Source organism: Dendropsophus ebraccatus, chromosome 9 (assembly GCF_027789765.1).
Source record: "Dendropsophus ebraccatus isolate aDenEbr1 chromosome 9, aDenEbr1.pat, whole genome shotgun sequence".
NCBI classification, from domain to species: domain Eukaryota; kingdom Metazoa; phylum Chordata; class Amphibia; order Anura; family Hylidae; genus Dendropsophus; species Dendropsophus ebraccatus.
The window spans coordinates 24,372,343-24,389,970 of record NC_091462.1 but is presented as its reverse complement, the minus strand read 5'-3'; the positions used below and the strand labels follow the sequence as shown (position 1 = coordinate 24,389,970).

General features: G+C 46.9%; 1 protein-coding gene across 2 annotated transcripts in view; it reads left to right on the top strand.

Annotated features, from left to right (window-relative positions):
• The first annotated feature begins 12,243 nt into the window (after nt 1–12,243).
• Nucleotides 12,244–17,628, top strand: part of ACVR1C (activin A receptor type 1C) — a 60,306-nt gene continuing 54,921 nt past the window's right edge. For both annotated transcript variants that reach the window (XM_069985100.1, XM_069985099.1), the window contains exon 1: nt 12,244–12,425. In XM_069985100.1, the coding sequence (XP_069841201.1) occupies nt 12,344–12,425 (82 nt within the window). In that variant the 5' untranslated portion in view covers nt 12,244–12,343. The remainder of the gene's footprint in view (nt 12,426–17,628) is intronic.

The following is a 17,628-nucleotide window of genomic DNA, read 5'->3' as shown; positions in this document are numbered from 1 at the left end:
TAAAGGTGGCCCAGGCTGGAAGGAGTGAAAGAAAAGGTGAAAGACTCTGATCAGAGAAGACGCCCCCTGTGAGTAAATGGATGTAACTGTTATAGGCTTGTAGTGATAGTGGTTATAAGGTAACTACTATTGGGGCTCCTAATACAGTGTGGGGGCATTCAGGGCATTATACTGTGCGTGGAGCTCCGATTCTGATAACACTGGGTTGGGGGGGCACTCTTGAGGGCTGTGCACTGGGCCCACCAATGTATTAAAACGGCCCTGAACAAGCATAATTTGTTCCAGGACTGTGCTTTGTGTGGTATCCTACCACGGGTGTTACTATTGGTTTCACCCTTCGTAAAAGCCTGTACTTATTGTGCACAAGTAGTGATAAAGTTTCGCTACTAGATGTCGCTGTTATAAATATGTGTATTTAGATGCTGCACAGCTGAAGTATGTAAAGGGTTATTGTTTGTTTGTGTGTCACATGGATCTGTGAACCTATGGGAATCTTCTCTTCTTCACCTCTCTTTACTTCTTCTATTGCACTCTTCACCCACTCACATCGGATGTTAGATATGCTGAGGAAGGGAGTCACATGGGTAGAGGAAGTGTATGGGTTTTTTGTGTTAGACATTGTAGAGGAAGGACACAAGCTAGACAGCTCTCTACAGTGATCTTCTTTGGGCCCTGGCCCTATGCTAGGTCCCCTACTCAAGTCAGTCTTAGTCAGATCCCCGTATGGGTAGGAAGCAAAACAAGACACAGCTAACAGTTTCTCCTCCTTTTACTATACACAACACTATGCAGTGTTAAAGCCCTCACAGGAGAGGACAAGTCAGAAACAACCACAACCCACGCCGTGGACTAGGAGAGTCACAGAGCAGGACAGTATCCACAGACAGCAGTAAGCTAGGAACTGATCTGGATAGAGCAAAGTTGCTAAGGCCTAGGAACTCTATCTCGCAGCACGGTTGTCAGCAGGTAACCCTCAGCATTCCGCTCATCCCAGGTAACAAGGTTTGGGGGCCTGTGTCACCCTGATAAGACGGTTTGGCCGACACTAGTGGGCATTAGGTGGTGTGAAGACTTAAACGTCAATACACGGGCACAAGTATTCTCTTCTTCTTCTAAATATTCTTCTGCCTCATCCTCCAACATCCTGGCAGAGCACAGTACTACCTGGGTTGGGACTCTCACAACATCCTCCTCTCTGCTACTCAGATTCTTTGTATCTCTTTACACGCTACACAGTTGGCATGACTGTACTCCTTACTGTATTCCTATCACAGATCTAGTTGCTGTATTGTCAACTGTCTTATCAAGTGCTTTATCAAGGGAACTATCAAATGTACCGCACCCTGTCAAAGCAAAGCTGTATAACTTGCTGCACACAAGTACCTTTCAAGTAAAAACAAGATTATTTATGCTAAAGAGACTCTATGATTCTTCATCTCACACCAACACAGTATTCACCACATCCTTGGGACATTTCCCCTTTCTGTAGGTGGCAGTTCCAATAGTCCGGGAGGGTCACTACACCGCTCTGGCCAACCGTGACTACACTAACCCAAGGGACTGCGTAGCAGCCCAGCAGGATATTGTCCACAGAGGAAAAGGGTACAACCGGCCTCCTAAAATAAAAGCAGGCGTGCCATCACACCTGTGTGCCCACCCAGCACTGGCGTCACGACATAACATCTTAAGGTCCAGCTGTATCTTGCAAATCGCTCTTAATCCAAGTTATTCTTAAACCAAGGAACCACTTTACATAGATATCTACACAACCTATAAAAAACGACCACATGGTCCACCTGATCTGCCCTCTTAGGATAGATGTATTATTATTCCAGATGTGGCCAATTATTTTAAATTCTCCAACCACATCTGCTGAAAGGTGGGTCACTGACTGGCGGAGGGGCCATTCCATCAGCCGGGTTGGAACATGTGGAGTGCCGGTGATCCCCGGGCCCAGCAGGGTCCCATATCAAAGCAAAGATGTATGTGTGTTGTGATTGGCCAGAAAAGTCAGGAAAAGGAAGTAGTATGTGTGTACTCCTGGTAAACAGCCCAGATGTGGAATATGCTTGATAGTTGTCTGACTGATGTAACCTACTGATGAGTATGACATTGGGGACGGTGTGCATGACAGGGCCATCTTTCCCATTGGGCAGGGTAGGCGGCTGCCCGGGGGCCATGGGTCATAGGGGGCCCCTCTGCCTGCCATGACATCTTTGAGCATCCTCACTAACAGGGCCAGACTGGGGCTCAAAAGCAGCCCTGGCACACAAACCCCACCAGCCCACATATATATATATATATATATATATATATATATATATATATATATATATATATATATATTCCCGTCCCCCTTCCCCCCACACACACCCATTCCGCCAACTATGTCGAGAAGAAGAATTTTTATCTTCACTTTGTCACATCATTTTCTAACATACATAAAACCCAGAGATATCAGAGAGAAAACTAAGTGTACACTACCAATATAATCACTGATACCGCCATACACTGACCATATAGCCATCAGATACCAGGTGTACACAGATGCTACAGAGTATTACACCCTACTACTATAGAAGAGAATACACCAGTGATATCAGCTACCAGGTGTACACAGATGCTGCAGAGTATTACACCCTACTACTATAGAAGAGAATACACCAGTGATATCAGCTACCAGGTGTACACAGATGCTGCAGAGTAATACACCCTGCAGACAATAGAAGAGAATACAGCAGTGATATCAGATACCAGGTGTACACAAATGCTGCAGAGTATTACACCCCGCCAACTATAGAAGAGATGATACTATGTAGTGTGTAAGCAGCAGGACTGTCATCATAAGATGCAATATTAGCTGTCAGTTGGAGTGGACACAGACAGCAGAGGACCCCTGTGCAAAACGCCGTTGGCGTTTTTGTGCTGGGGGCATGTGTGCAGATGTACCACATGGTGATTTTTATTTAATAAATGGGATGTGATTTTTTTCATTACAATTGAGCCTTCTGGATCATTTATTTTGGAGCTTATCATTACGTCACTCATCATTGGAGTGGATCCGTGCAAGCTGCAGGACGATCACAGGAAGAGGTGAGGTGGCTTAATCTCTGTTTTGCTACTCACAGGTGATGTCTTCTCTGATCGGAGTCGCTCACTTTCTTTTTTCTTTCCCATCTGGTCCGGCCATCATGACAATTCGTCTCCACAGAATCTGCCAGACAAACATTTTAGGCTCCTGGCATTAGCACCATTCTCACCGCTATACACAGTCCCCATGTATTGCCCCACACTGTAATATAGTGTATGTATGTATTGTGCCCGCTCTGTGCCCCCATATAGTATACATAGCCCCTTATGTGACCTCATAAAGTATATATACACCCACTGTGTGTATATATATACTATATATATATATATATATATATATATATATATATATATATATATATTGTATATATACCCCTACTGTGCCCCCATATAGTGTATATATACCCCCACTGTGCACCCATATAGTGTATATATACCCCCACTGTGCACCCATATAGTGTTTATATGCCCCCTCTGTGCCCCATATAGTGTTATATGCATCCTCTGTGCCCCATATAGTGTATATATATATATATATATATATATACACTCACTGTGCACCCATATAGTGTTATATGCCTCCTCTGTGCCCCATATAGTGTTATATGCCCCCTCTAAGCCCCATATAGTGTATATATACCCCCACTGTGCACCCATATAGTGTTTATATGCCCCCTCTGTGCCCCATATAGTGTTTATATGCCCCCTCTGTGCCCCATATAGTGTTTATATGCCCCCTCTGTGCCCCTTATAGTGTTATATGCCCCCTCTGTGCCCCATATAGTGTTATATGCCCCCTCTGTGCACCCATATAGTGTTATATGCCCCCTCTGTGCCCCATATAGTGTTTATATGCCCCCTCTGTGCCCCATATAGTGTTTATATGCCCCCTCTGTGCCCCATATAGTGTTATATGCCCCCTCTGTGCCCCATATAGTGTTATATGCCCCCTCTGTGCCCCATATAGTGTTATATGCCCCCTCTAAGCCCCATATAGTGTATATATACCCCACTGTGCACCCATATAGTGTTATATGCCCCCTCTGTGCCCCATAGTTTTATATGCCCCCTCTAAGCCCCATATAGTGTATATATACCCCCACTGTGCACCCATATAGTGTTATATGCCCCCCCTGTGCCCCATATAGTGTTTATATGCCCCTCTGTGCCCCATATAGTGTTTATATGCCTCCTCTGTGCCCCATATTGTTATATGCCCCCTCTGTGCCCATATAGTGTTTATATGCCTCCTACAATGTATAAAGGACTCCTGTGTGCCTCTTAGTTTTTAATATGATGTCCCTCTGTGCCCCATAGTGTTCTGAATCCTCTGTGCCCATATATAGTTTTATCATGCCCCCTCTTTGCCCCAAATACTTTTTTTATGTCCCCTCTGTGCCCCATATTTTGTACCCCCTCTGTACCCCAATTAGTTTGTCTATGCCCCCTGTGAACCCCCTCTTCCCCTGTTTACCCCATATCTTTAATCTGTGCCCCATACATTTGTCCCCTCTATGCTCCAATTACTCCCCCCGTGCAGCGCCCCCACCAGTGAAAGAAACAAACAAATAACTCACCTGTCACCGGCTCCAAGCAGCTCCTCCAGGGTACATCAGACTCTGTCACCGGTCCATGCAGCTCCTCTCCTGGCAGCGCGTGTCTTCTCTCATCTTCCAGCGCAAGCAGCAGGGTACAGGAGACTCTGCGTGCGCCCGACGTCCCCGCAGCCGCTATCAGTCACCAGCATCTTAAAGGCATACACACGGGGCTGTGGGGACGTCCAGCGCACACAGAGTCTCCTGTACCCTGCTGCTTGCGCCGGAAGATGAGAGAAGACACGCGCTGCCAGGAGAGGAGCTGCATGGAGCCGGTGACAGGTGAGTTGTTTGTTTTTTTTACCTCTGGCGGCCGGCCCACCACACCGTCCTAAGCCCGGCAGCGGCTGTGCTTTTTAGTTATAATAGTGATTTTTTTTATTAGGTAGTCCGGGCAGCCCAGCAGGCATTTGCCCGGTTTGCCATATTACCAGTCCGGGCCTGCTCACTAAGCATCCTCAGTTCACGGTTTAGTTAAGGGGGGGCCCAGTTCACAGCTCTGCCCAACTGTTAAGACGTCCCTGGTGCATGCCGGAATAATTTGGTCCCTTTACTAGACAGTGACTACGACATCACTGTGGCTAAACCTGGTACTGCAGCTCAGTCCATTTCAAATTGGTTAGGTAGGAATGAATGAGGGTACCAGAGGGTAACTATGACATCAGGCTTACCTGCTCCGGTTCCTCCAGTGCGCTCCCATCTGCTTCTTTGGGTCCCTGACAGCCTGCTGAGCCAATCACTGCAATGTCCCGCTGCAGCCAGTGATTGCGCCCCGGGACCCAAAGAGGCAGATAGAAGCGGGTAAGGCGCCTTTGTTATTTTAACCTGCCCGGTATAGAAATAGTTAAAGAAAGTTCCACAGTGGAATGAAAATTCATAAGCCACACCAGTACAGAGTATTGCAGCAGATTTTGATGCGAAACTTGCAGGGTGAAATCCACTGCGATACTGTACATGCAAATCCACCCTAATAAAAGTTTTGCAATACAATTTGTGGTGCTTCAGCCTATTAACTAGGCTGTATCCCTGTTTTACAGGCAGTACTCAGGCTGTCTCCACCTTCCCCACAGAATGGGAAGGCAGCAGGAGTCAAATGCCGATGGTTCGAGTTCGAACAAACCTGAACATCAGTGCTGTTCGATCATCTCTAGTCTAGACGGACACTTTCTAGACACAGTTTCTCTTCAAATAACCGTATTCCACACTATGCAGTGTGAGGTTCCACTAGAGAGGACAAGTCAGGGATCATTCTAACCCACATCGTGGACCAGAGGAACACAACGCAGGACAGTATCCACAAAAAAGTAAAGGAACTGATCCAGATAGAGCAAAGATGCTAGAAGCCTATGAACTCTATCTCGCAGCACGGGTGTAAGCAGGGAACCCTCAGCATACCACTTATCACAAGGAACAAGATCTGGGGCTTGTGTCACCCTCTAAGACGGGTCACCCGACACTGGTGGGCAATAGGTGGTGCAAAGGGGCACCAGCACCAGCTATAGTTATAGGGGCACCAGCACAAGCTATAGTTATAGGGGCACCAGCACCAGCTATAGTTATAGGGGCACCACCACCAGCTATAGTTATTGGGGCACCACCACCAGCTATAGTTATAGAGGCACCAGCACCAGCTATAGTCATAGGGGCACCAGCACCAGCTATAGTTATAGAGGCACCAGCACCAGCTATAGTTAGAGAGGCACCAGCTATAGTTATAGGGGCACCAGCACCAGCTATAGTTATAGGGGCACCACCACCAGCTATAGTTATAGGGGCATCAGCACCAGCTATAGTTATAGAGGCACCAGCAATAGTTATAGGGGCACCAGCTATAGTTATAGGGGCACCAGCACCAGCTATAGTTATAGGGGCACCAGCACAAGCTATAGTTATAGGGGCACCAGTTATAGTTATAGAGGCACCAGCACCAGCTATAGTTATAGAGGCACCAGCACCAGATATAGTTATAGGGGCACCAGCACCAGCTATAGTAATAGGGGCACCAGCACCAGCTATAGTTATAGAGGCACCAGCACCAGCTATAGTTATAGGGGCACAAGCACCAGCACCAACTATAGTTATAGGGGCACCACCACCAGCTATAGTTATAGGGGCACAAGCACAGCTATAGTTATAGAGGCACCAGCACAGGCTATAGTTATAGGGGCACAAGTACAGCTATAGTTATCGAGGCACCGCCACAGGCTATAGTTATAGAGGCACCAGCACAATCTATAGTTATAGGGGCACCAGCACAAGCTATAGTTATATAGGCACCAGCACCAGCTATAGTTATAGAGGCACCAGCACCAGCTACAGTTATAGGGGCACCAGCACCAGCTATAGTTATAGGGGCACCAGCACCAGCTATAGTTATAGAGGCACCAGCACCAGCTATAGTTATAGGGGCCCCAGCACAAGCTATAGTTATAGAGGAACCAGCACCAGCTATAGTTATAGAGGCACCAGCACCAGCTATAGTTATAGAGGCAGCAGCACCAGCTATGGTTATAGGGGCACCACCACCAGCTATAGTTATAGGGGCACCAGCACCAGCTATAGTTATAGGGGCACCACAACCAGCTATAGTTATAGGGGCACCAGCACAGCTATAGTTATAGAGGCACCAGCACAGCTATAGTTATAGGGGCACCAGCACCAGCTATAGTTATAGGGGCACCAGCACCAGCTATAGTTATAGAGGCACCAGGACTAGCTATAGTTATAGAGGCACCAGCTATAGTTATAGGGGCACCAGCTATAGTTATAGAGGCACCAGCACCAGCTATAGTTATAGGGGCACCAGCACCAGCTATAGTTATAGGGGCACCACCACCAGCTATAGTTATAGGGGCACCAGCTATAGTTATAGGGGCACCAGCACCAGCTATAGTTATAGGGGCACCAGCACCAGCTATAGTTATAGAGGCACCAGCTATAGTTATAGGGGCACCACCACCAGCTATAGTTATAGAGGCAGCAGCACCATCTATGGTTATAGGGGCACCACCACCAGCTATAGTTATAGGGGCACCAGCACCAGCTATAGTTATAGGGGCACCACAACCAGCTATAGTTATAGGGGCACCAGCACAGCTATAATTATAGAGGCACCAGCACAGCTATATTTATAGGGACACAAGCACCAGCTATAGTTATAGGGGCACCAGCACCAGCACCAACTATAGTTATAGAGGCACCAGCACCAGCTATAGTTATAGGGGTACCAGCACAAGCTATAGTTATAAAGGCACCAGCACAAGCTATAGTTATAGAGGCACCAGCAGCAGCTTTTGTTATAGAGGCACCAGCACCAGTTATAGTTATAGGGGCACCAGCACCAGCTCTAGTTATAGAGGCACCAGCACCAGCTATAGTGATAGGGGCACCAGCTATAGTTATAGGGGCACCAGCACCAGCTATAGTTATAGGGGCACCAGCACCAGCTACAGTTATAGGGGCACCACCACCAGCTATAGTTATTGGGGCACCAGCACCAGCTATAGTTATAGGGGCACCAGCACCAGCTATAGTTATAGGGGCACCAGCACAAGCTATAGTTATAGAGGCACCAGCACCAGATATAGTTATAGGGGCACCAGCACCAGCTATAGTTATAGGGGCACCAGCACCAGCTATAGTTATAGAGGCACCAGCACAAGCTTTAGTTACAGAGGCACCAGCACCAACTATAGTTATAGGGGCACCAGCACCATCTATAGTTATAGAGGCACCAGCACCAGCTATAGTTATAGAGGCACCAGCACCAGCTATAGTTATAGGGGCACCAGCACAAGCTGTAGTTATAGAGGCACCAGCACCAGCTATAGTTATAGAGGCACCAGCTATAGTTATAGGGGCACCAGCACCAAGTATAGTTATAGGGGCACCAGGACCAGCTATAGTTATAGGGGCACCAGCTATAGTTATAGGGGCACCAGGACCAGCTATAGTAATAGGGGCACCAGGACCAGCTATAGTTATAGGGGCACCAGGACCAGCTATAGTTATACGGGCACCACCACCAGCTATAGTTATAGGGGCACCACCACCAGCTATAGTTATAGGGGCACCAGCACCAGCTACAGTTATAGGGGTACCAGCACAGCTATAGTTATAGGGGCACCACCACCAGCTATAGTTATAGGGGCACCAGCACCAGCTATAGTTATAGGGGCACCACTACCAGCTATAGGTATAGGGGCACCAGCACCAGCTATAGTTAAAGGGGCACCAGCACCAGATATAGTTATAGAGGCACCAGCACCAGCTATAGTTATAGGGGCACCACCACCAGATATAGTTATAGAGGCACCAGCTATAGTTATAGGGGCACCAGCTACAGTTATAGAGGCACCAGCACCAGCTATAGTTAAAGGGGTAGCAGGACCAGCTATAGTTATAGGGGCACCAGCACCTGCTATAGTTATAGGGGCACCAGGACCAGCTATAGTTATAGAGGCACCAGCACCAGCTATAGTTATAGAGGCACCAGCACCAGCTATAGTTATAGGGGCACCAGCACCATCTATAGTTATAGAGGCACCAGCACCAACTATAGTTATAGAGGCACCAGCACCAGCTATAGTTATAGGGGCACCAGCACCAGCTATAGTTATAGGGGCACCAGCACAAGCTGTAGTTATAGAGGCACCAGCACCAGCTATAGTTATAGGGGCACCAGCTATAGTTATAGTGGCACCAGCACCAGGTATAGTTATAGGGGCACCAGGACCAGCTATAGTTATAGGGGCACCAGCTATAGTTATAGTGGCACCAGGACCAGCTATAGTAATAGGGGCACCAGGACCAGCTATAGTTATAGGGGCACCAGGACCAGCTATAGTTATACGGGCACCACCACCAGCTATAGTTATAGGGGCACCACCACCAGCTATAGTTATAGGGGCACCAGCACCAGCTACAGTTATAGGGGCACCAGCGCCAGCTATAGTTATAGGGACACCAGCACCAGCTATAGTTATAGGGGCACCACTACCAGCTATAGTTATAGGGGCACCAGCACCAGCTATAGTTATAGGGGCACAAGCACCAGCTATAGTTATAGAGGCACCAGCACCAGCTATAGTTATAGGGGCACCACCACCAGCTATAGTTATAGAGGCACCAGCACCAGCTATAGTTATAGGGGCACCAGCTACAGTTATAGAGGCACCAGCACCAGCTATAGTTAAAGGGGTAGCAGGACCAGCTATAGTTATAAAGGCACCAGCACCAGCTATAGTTATAGGGGCACCAGCACCAACTATACTTATAGAGGCAACAGCACAAGCTATAGGTATAGAGGCACCAGCACCAGCTGTAGTTATAGGGGCACCAGCACCAGGTATAGTTATAGGGGCACCAGCACCAGGTATAGTTATAGGGGCACCAGGTATAGTTATAGGGGCACCAGCACCAGGTATAGTTATAGGGGCACCAGGACCAGCTATAGTTATAGGGGCACCAGCACCAGCTATAGTTATAGGGGCACAAGCACCAGCTTTGGTTATAGGGGCACCAGCACCAGCTATAGTTATAGGGGCACCAGCTATAGTTATAGAGGCACCAGCACCAGCTATAGTTATAGAGGTACCAGCACCAGCTATAGTTATAGGGGCACCAGCACCAGCTATAGTTATAGGGGCACCACCACCAGCTATAGTTATAGGGGCACCAGCACCAGCTATAATTATACGGGCACCACTACCAGCTATAGTTATAGGGGCACCAGCACCAGATATAATTATAGGGGCACCAGCACCAGCTATAGTTATAGAGGCACCAGCTCTAGTTATAGGGGCACCAGCTATAGTTATAGGGGCACCAGCACCAGCTATAGTTATAGGGGCACCTGCACCAGCTATAGTTATAGAGACACCAGCACTAGCTATAGTTATAGGGGCACCAGCACCAGCTATAGTTATAGGGGCACCAGCACCAGCTATAGTTATAGGGGCACCAGCACCAGCTATAGTTATAGGGGCACCAGCACCAGCAATAGTTATAGGGGCACCAGCACCAGCTATAGTTATAGGGGCAACAGCACCAGCTATAATTATAGGGGCACCAGCACCAGCTATAGTTATAGGGGTACCAGCACCAGCTATAGTTATAGGGGCACCAGCACCAGCTATAGTTATAGGGGCACCAGCACCAGCTATAGTTATAGGGGCACCACCACCAGCTATAGTTATAGGGGCACCACTACCAGCTATAGTTATAGGGGCACCAGCACCAGCTATAGTTATAGGGGCACCAGCTATAGTTATAGGGGCACCACCACCAGCTATAGTTATAGGGGCACCAGCACCAGCTATAGTTATAGGGGCACCATCACCAGCTATAGTTATAGGGGCACCAGCACCAGCTATAGTTATAGGGGCACCACCACCAGCTATAGTTATAGGGGCACCACTACCAGCTATAGTTATAGGGGCACCAGCACCAGCTATAGTTATAGGGGCACCAGCACCAGCTATAGTTATAGGGGCACCACCACAGCTATAGTTATAGGGGCACCATCACCAGCTATAGTTATAGGGGCACCACCACCAGCTATAGTTATAGGGGCACCAGCACCAGCTATAGTTATAGGGGCACCATCACCAGCTATAGTTATAGGGGCACCAGCACCAGCTATAGTTATAGGGGCCCCACCACCAGCTATAGTTATAGGGGCACCACTACCAGCTATAGTTATAGGGGCACCAGCACCAGCTATAGTTATAGGGGCACCACCACCAGCTATAGTTATAGGGGCACCAGCACCAGCTATAGTTATAGGGGCACCAGCACCAGCTATAGTTATAGGGGCACCACCACCAGCTATAGTTATAGGGGCACCAGGACCAGCTATAGTTATAGGGGCACCAGCACCAGCTATAGTTATAGGGGCACCAGCACCAGCTATAGTTATAGGGGCACCAGCACCAGCTATAGTTATAGGGGCACCACCACCAGCTATAGTTATAGGGGCACCAGCACCAGCTATAGTTATAGGGGCACCACCACCAGCTATAGTTATAGGGGCACCAGCACCAGCTATAGTTATAGGGGCACCAGCACCAGCTATAGTTATAGGGGCACCACCACCAGCTATAGTTATAGGGGCACCAGCACCAGCTATAGTTATAGGGGCACCACCACCAGCTATAGTTATAGGGGCACCAGCACCAGCTATAGTTATAGGGGCACCAGCACCAGCTATAGTTATAGAGGCACCAGCACCAGCTATAGTTATAGGGGCACCAGCACCAGCTATAGTTATAGGGGCACCACCACCAGCTATAGTTATAGGGGCACCAGCACCAGCTATAGTTATAGGGGCACCACCACCAGCTATAGGTATAACTGTTAGAGTTTTACTATAGTTGAAAAAAATACATGAAAAAGTAAAATAAAGAAAATAAACACTGACTGTTGTCCTATGAATCCTCAGCACATGGAGCGGCGGCTGTCAGTGCTGGTGACAGACTGGGTGCAGGGTGACAGCCTCATGTGACAGCCCGGCAGGAGGAGGCGGAGCCGCTCTGTGTGATCACAGCCTGGAGAGTGCCCGGGAGCTCCAGTCCTGCTGTCCCGGCGTCCTGACCCTCAGCACGGACATCTCATCCACCCAGCCGGGGAAGGCAACAGCCCGCAGATGCCCGTGCACCATGCTGAGCTCCGGGCTCTCCCCCCTGCCCCGGGCACCGGCTATGCTGCTCCTGCTGCTGGGAGCCGCCACCTTGTGCACAGGTATGGGACTCTATCACTGAGGGACAGGGATGGGACTCTATCACTGAGGGACAGGGATGGGACTCTATCACTAGGGGACCTGAGGGACAGGTATGGGACTCTATTACTGAGGGACAGGGATGGGACTCTATCACTAAGGGACATGAGGGACAGGGATGGGACTCTATCACTGAGGGACCTGAGGGACAGGGATGGGACTCTATCACTGAGGGACCTGAGGGACAGGGATGGGACTCTATCACTGAGGGACCTGAGGGACAGGGATGGGACTCTATCACTAAGGGACATGAGGGACAGGGATGGGACTCTATCACTGAGGGACCTGAGGGACAGGGATGGGACTCTATCACTAAGGGACATGAGGGACAGGGATGGGACTCTATCACTAAGGGACCAGGAGGGGTGCATAGGAGACACAAGAACTATATACTCCTATATACTCTACACTACGTCTATGTGTACCTGTACTGTAGGGGGATACACCACACATGCATCATACAAGTGCCATACTTACATGAACTATTTAATGAATTAGTTACTGTACAGATATACACTAGATATCCATATACTGGATACACATACACTATATATACACCTACTGTATAATAATACACTATATATCACAATACTGAATAGAGATACACTATATATATATATGTCCAATATACACTATATATACACCTACTGTTCAATGATACACTATATATCCATATACTAGATAGAGATACACTACATATAGACCTATTGTACAAAGATACACTATACTATTTAGGTACTATACAGGCATACAGACAGAAATGTATATATATATATATATAAGTTTAGATGTCAACCTACACTACTACACAACATACGCATGTACTGCATACCTTATATAAATGTACTATACAGCTATACACTATATACACATGTACTGTACAAGGATACATTATAGATACATGAACTATACATGTATTCACTTTATGTGCATAAACTATACTCGAATGATCTATAATGTACATGTACTATTACATAGACTATATTTACTGTAAATATAGTATATATACATGCATTGTATACACTATATATACATGTACTATATATGGATACATAGATGTAACATTAATGACACCATATGTCATTTAAATAATATACTGTATAAGCAAGTATGATATAAAGATTCACATGTGTATGTAAATTCGCATATATTCATGTACTATATATGTAACACTACCAATACTATGTAGTGTATATATACAATATATTAAACCATACACAATATCAAATAACATATGCTCCACACTGACCCATTGATCTATACATAAACTTTACTGCTCCATTATCTTTCCTTCTTTTTGGCCATGTAGCGGAGTTCAGAATCACTTTTATTTTCCCAATCACATTATGGATTGATCTTATAGGCCCTTCTAGGTATCCAAAGTGATTGTCAGTGGGGGATGGGGAGCAGGTACCCCCCTTCTAGTGACCAGCGGTGCCCCCAGTGATCAGACACTAATCATAGGATAGGTGCTGAATGTTACTTCTTATAAAATTGCTGTATTGGAAATGTAGTTATAAGTGATTAGTTTATTGATAAAACATCTAGAAATACAAGTATACATATTCCCTCCTATACCATCTGTATAAAGCAGCAGTAACAGATGTGTATACTAGTGTGGGCTGGCAGGATCTAGCCGGCATTACCCAATTCATCAGCATTAAGCTTGGTACGTGCTTACAGGGTAGGGGGTGGGGGGTCCGGGGGACTGGAGCTGGCCGCCGTGGTCAGTCCCACTTTTCATACATTTCAGGTAATTTGGGGAAACCTCTCAGGCAATGTTGTCATTAGGGAATCTTTGTAATTCCATGGACGTTGTGTTTGAGGCTTTAGCAGAGAGCGTCAGCTCCAGTATAGATGATTAAACCTGCTGCTGAGGGGTGAACTCTGAGCCCGGCTGTAATCTGCTTAAAGGAGAGCTTCTAAAAAAAGGTCAGAAATACCCGCGCAGGGACATGCGGTCGATAGCGGCCTGGTTATATAAACCCACCAGGGGTCACGGAGCAGATTGGGGGGTGAAACACTGGAATATAAGTTTCCCCTAAAGTTATTTGCTGCCCCCCTCGACAAAAAAAAAAAAAAAAATAGTTAATACAGAATATTCCTATCACGTTATACTAGATGTATAAGGTTTACCAAAGGCAACACCTGTGGGTAAGTGTTACATTACCCCGACGTTGTTCATCCCAACATAAAAAGCCCAAATATCTACATTTTATTGAACACACAATAATGACATTATTATATAAAATATAAAAAGTAAATCACACATTACAAACTGACGGCGCTCATGGAGCATACATTATTATATTCCCTCTTTGCATGTTTCATTGATATTAGTTATTGTCAGTCATTTATACTTTTTTCCGTGGATGCCGTCAGTTTTTAATGTATGATTTTTTTAAAATATATTTTATGTCATGATGTTATTATTGTGTGTTTAATAAAATATATTTATATAGATATTTATATACAGGGTGGCCCAAAAGTAGGTGGACAGTATGTGTAATAGGGTTATCTTCGAGGGAGATTTATCAATCATGGTGTAAAGTGAAACTGGCTGTTTCCCCTAGCAACCAATCAGATTCCACCTTTCATTCCTCACAGACTCTTTGGAAAATGAAAGGTGGAATCTGATTGGTTGCTAGGGGCAACTGAGCCAGTTTCACTTTACACCATGTTTGATAAATCTTCCTTCATGTTTGATAAATCTCCCTCGAAGATAACCCTATTTCACACACTGTCCACCTACTTTAAACCACCCTGTATATAGATATGTATAGATATTTTGGCTGCTTATGACTCAACACTCTTTGTAGTACATGTATAAAGTGCTGGAGAGTAAGGAGTATGTCACAAATCAGATTTGTTCCGAATTTTCTAAGAGTTTTAGATTAACCTAGATCTGAAACTTTTGGAAATCCTTTTCGGCGAATTACTCACCGACTCTGCCTCCACTACTATTATTACTACCAACCCTACTGCACTACCATCACTATTACCACCACTACTACTAGCCCTACACACCCGCACACCTTCTGGCTTGTCCATTATGTCCCATACTGTACTGCTACACCTCTGCTACCACCACTACCCCTACTACTTATACCCCGACACAGCTGCACATCACCTGCCTTGTCCATCATGTCTCATATTGTACTACTACACCTCTACTACCACCAATACTCCTACTACTTATACCCAGACCGCCATACATCTCCTGCCTTTTCCATCATGTTCTGTACTGTATTGCTGCTACTACAGGGCCGGCCTTAAGGCAGATATCGCCATGTGTGAAATTTGGTTTCAGCACCATCCCACAGCCCCTGCTGCCTGTGTGGAAGTCTTAGTCGCCAGCACTTTGTTAGTTGCGTGTGCGTCTTAAAGGTGCAAATGCAACTGAATGGTGCGCTGGCTCAAAAATCCAGGTGTCCTGGATTCCTGTGATGGCCCTGCAGCTGTCCGGGCCCATTGGAGGATCCACCAGGATATCCATCATGTTTTATACTGTACTACTACTACTACTCCTAGCCCTACTCAGCCACATATCTCCTGACTTGTTCATCGTGTTCTATAGTGTTTACTACTATCCCTAGCCCTACTACTACTACTGCTACACAGCAACACATCTCCTGCCTTGTCCATCATGTTCTATGGTGTTTGCTACCAGGCCCGCTTCTGCCATGAGGCAAAATGAGCCTTCCGCCTCAGGCGGCAGATTTTGCGGTCCGGCAGGGGGGCGGCATTATGTCCCCCCTGCTGTCATTTTTGTTAAGTATCACTTAACAAAAATGACAGCGGCTGCTCACCTGTCCCATCGCCCACGCTCTCCACATCCCGTCAGGTCCCTCGACGTCACCCTGCAGCTGTCACGGACCTCCAGGCTGTGGTGAGTGCCCGGGGTCGGTGGGGGACGCGCTGGGATGATCGGGTCGCGCGGGGCCCACTCACTCACCACAGCCTGGAGGTCCGTGACAGCTTCAGGGCGACGTTGCGGGACCTGACGGGATGTGGAGACAGCGGAGAGCGCGGGCCGCCTAAGGTTTGCCTCAGGCAGCAGAGACTCCAGAATCGGCCCTACTTGCTACTATCCCTACCTTTCTACTACTGCAGCTACTACTACTCCTACACAGCAACACATCTCCTGCCTAGTCCATCATATTCCCTGCTGTACTGCGGCACCTGGAATCCCTTCTCTACAGCAGATGTTGATAGGAAAGAAGGATCAGGCAGGTTGGATTTTAACTGCATGATTGTTTTATTCTTAGGGAGATAAACTGTCACCAGAACAGTATGGCAGCAGCTTTCTCCCTGTCCCCATTGTCCCCATGATTGTTTTATTCTCAGTGAAATAAACTGTCACCAGAACAGTATGGCAGCAGCTTTCTCCCTGCCCCCATTGTCCCCATGATTGTTTTATTCTCAGTGAAATAAACTGTCACCAGAACAGTATGGAAGCAGCTTTCTCCCTGTCCCCATTGTCCCCATGATTGTTTTATTCTCAGTGAAATAAACTGTCACCAGAACAGTATGGAAGCAGCTTTCTCCCTGTCCCCATTAAGAACAGATACATGGATGAGCCCTGTATGTGCATAGGGGGATCAGGAGTCGAATGCTCCTTCTTCTGTGTATGGCCAGCTTACTGTCCTCAGGATGAGACTTTACATTGGACGTGTAGGTAGCCTGTAATTCTGGAGTGAGATAGATTTGCATAGAAGAAGATTAAACAGAGGAAGAGATAGATGGAGGGATAGCTGTACTTTTGCATTGCTTTTTCCATTGAAGTTAATTTTAGTTCCAAAAAACAGCTTTCCAAGGTCATTTCCACGAGTCCCATAGCCTCCATAAAAAGAGACCCTGACATATGTTGCTGCCCATGGTGAGACTAACAATTCCTTCCATACTTATCATCTATTCAGTCTCCTTCCCCCAGTTCTGAGCTGCCGCTTTCTGCTGAAGACACAAAAATCCGTGTGTGAGCCTTTCTCTCTGTCTCTCCCTCCTTCCCCCTCCCTTCTGACACGGCTGATGTAAACAAGTCCCTGGCAGGATTTATCTGCAACATAGCTTTGTAATGCTGGGAGGGTTAATCACAGTGAGTTCTTCAGCAACTTGACCTCAGAATAACCCTCGCAGCATTACAAAGAAGCTAAAATGTTGCAGATA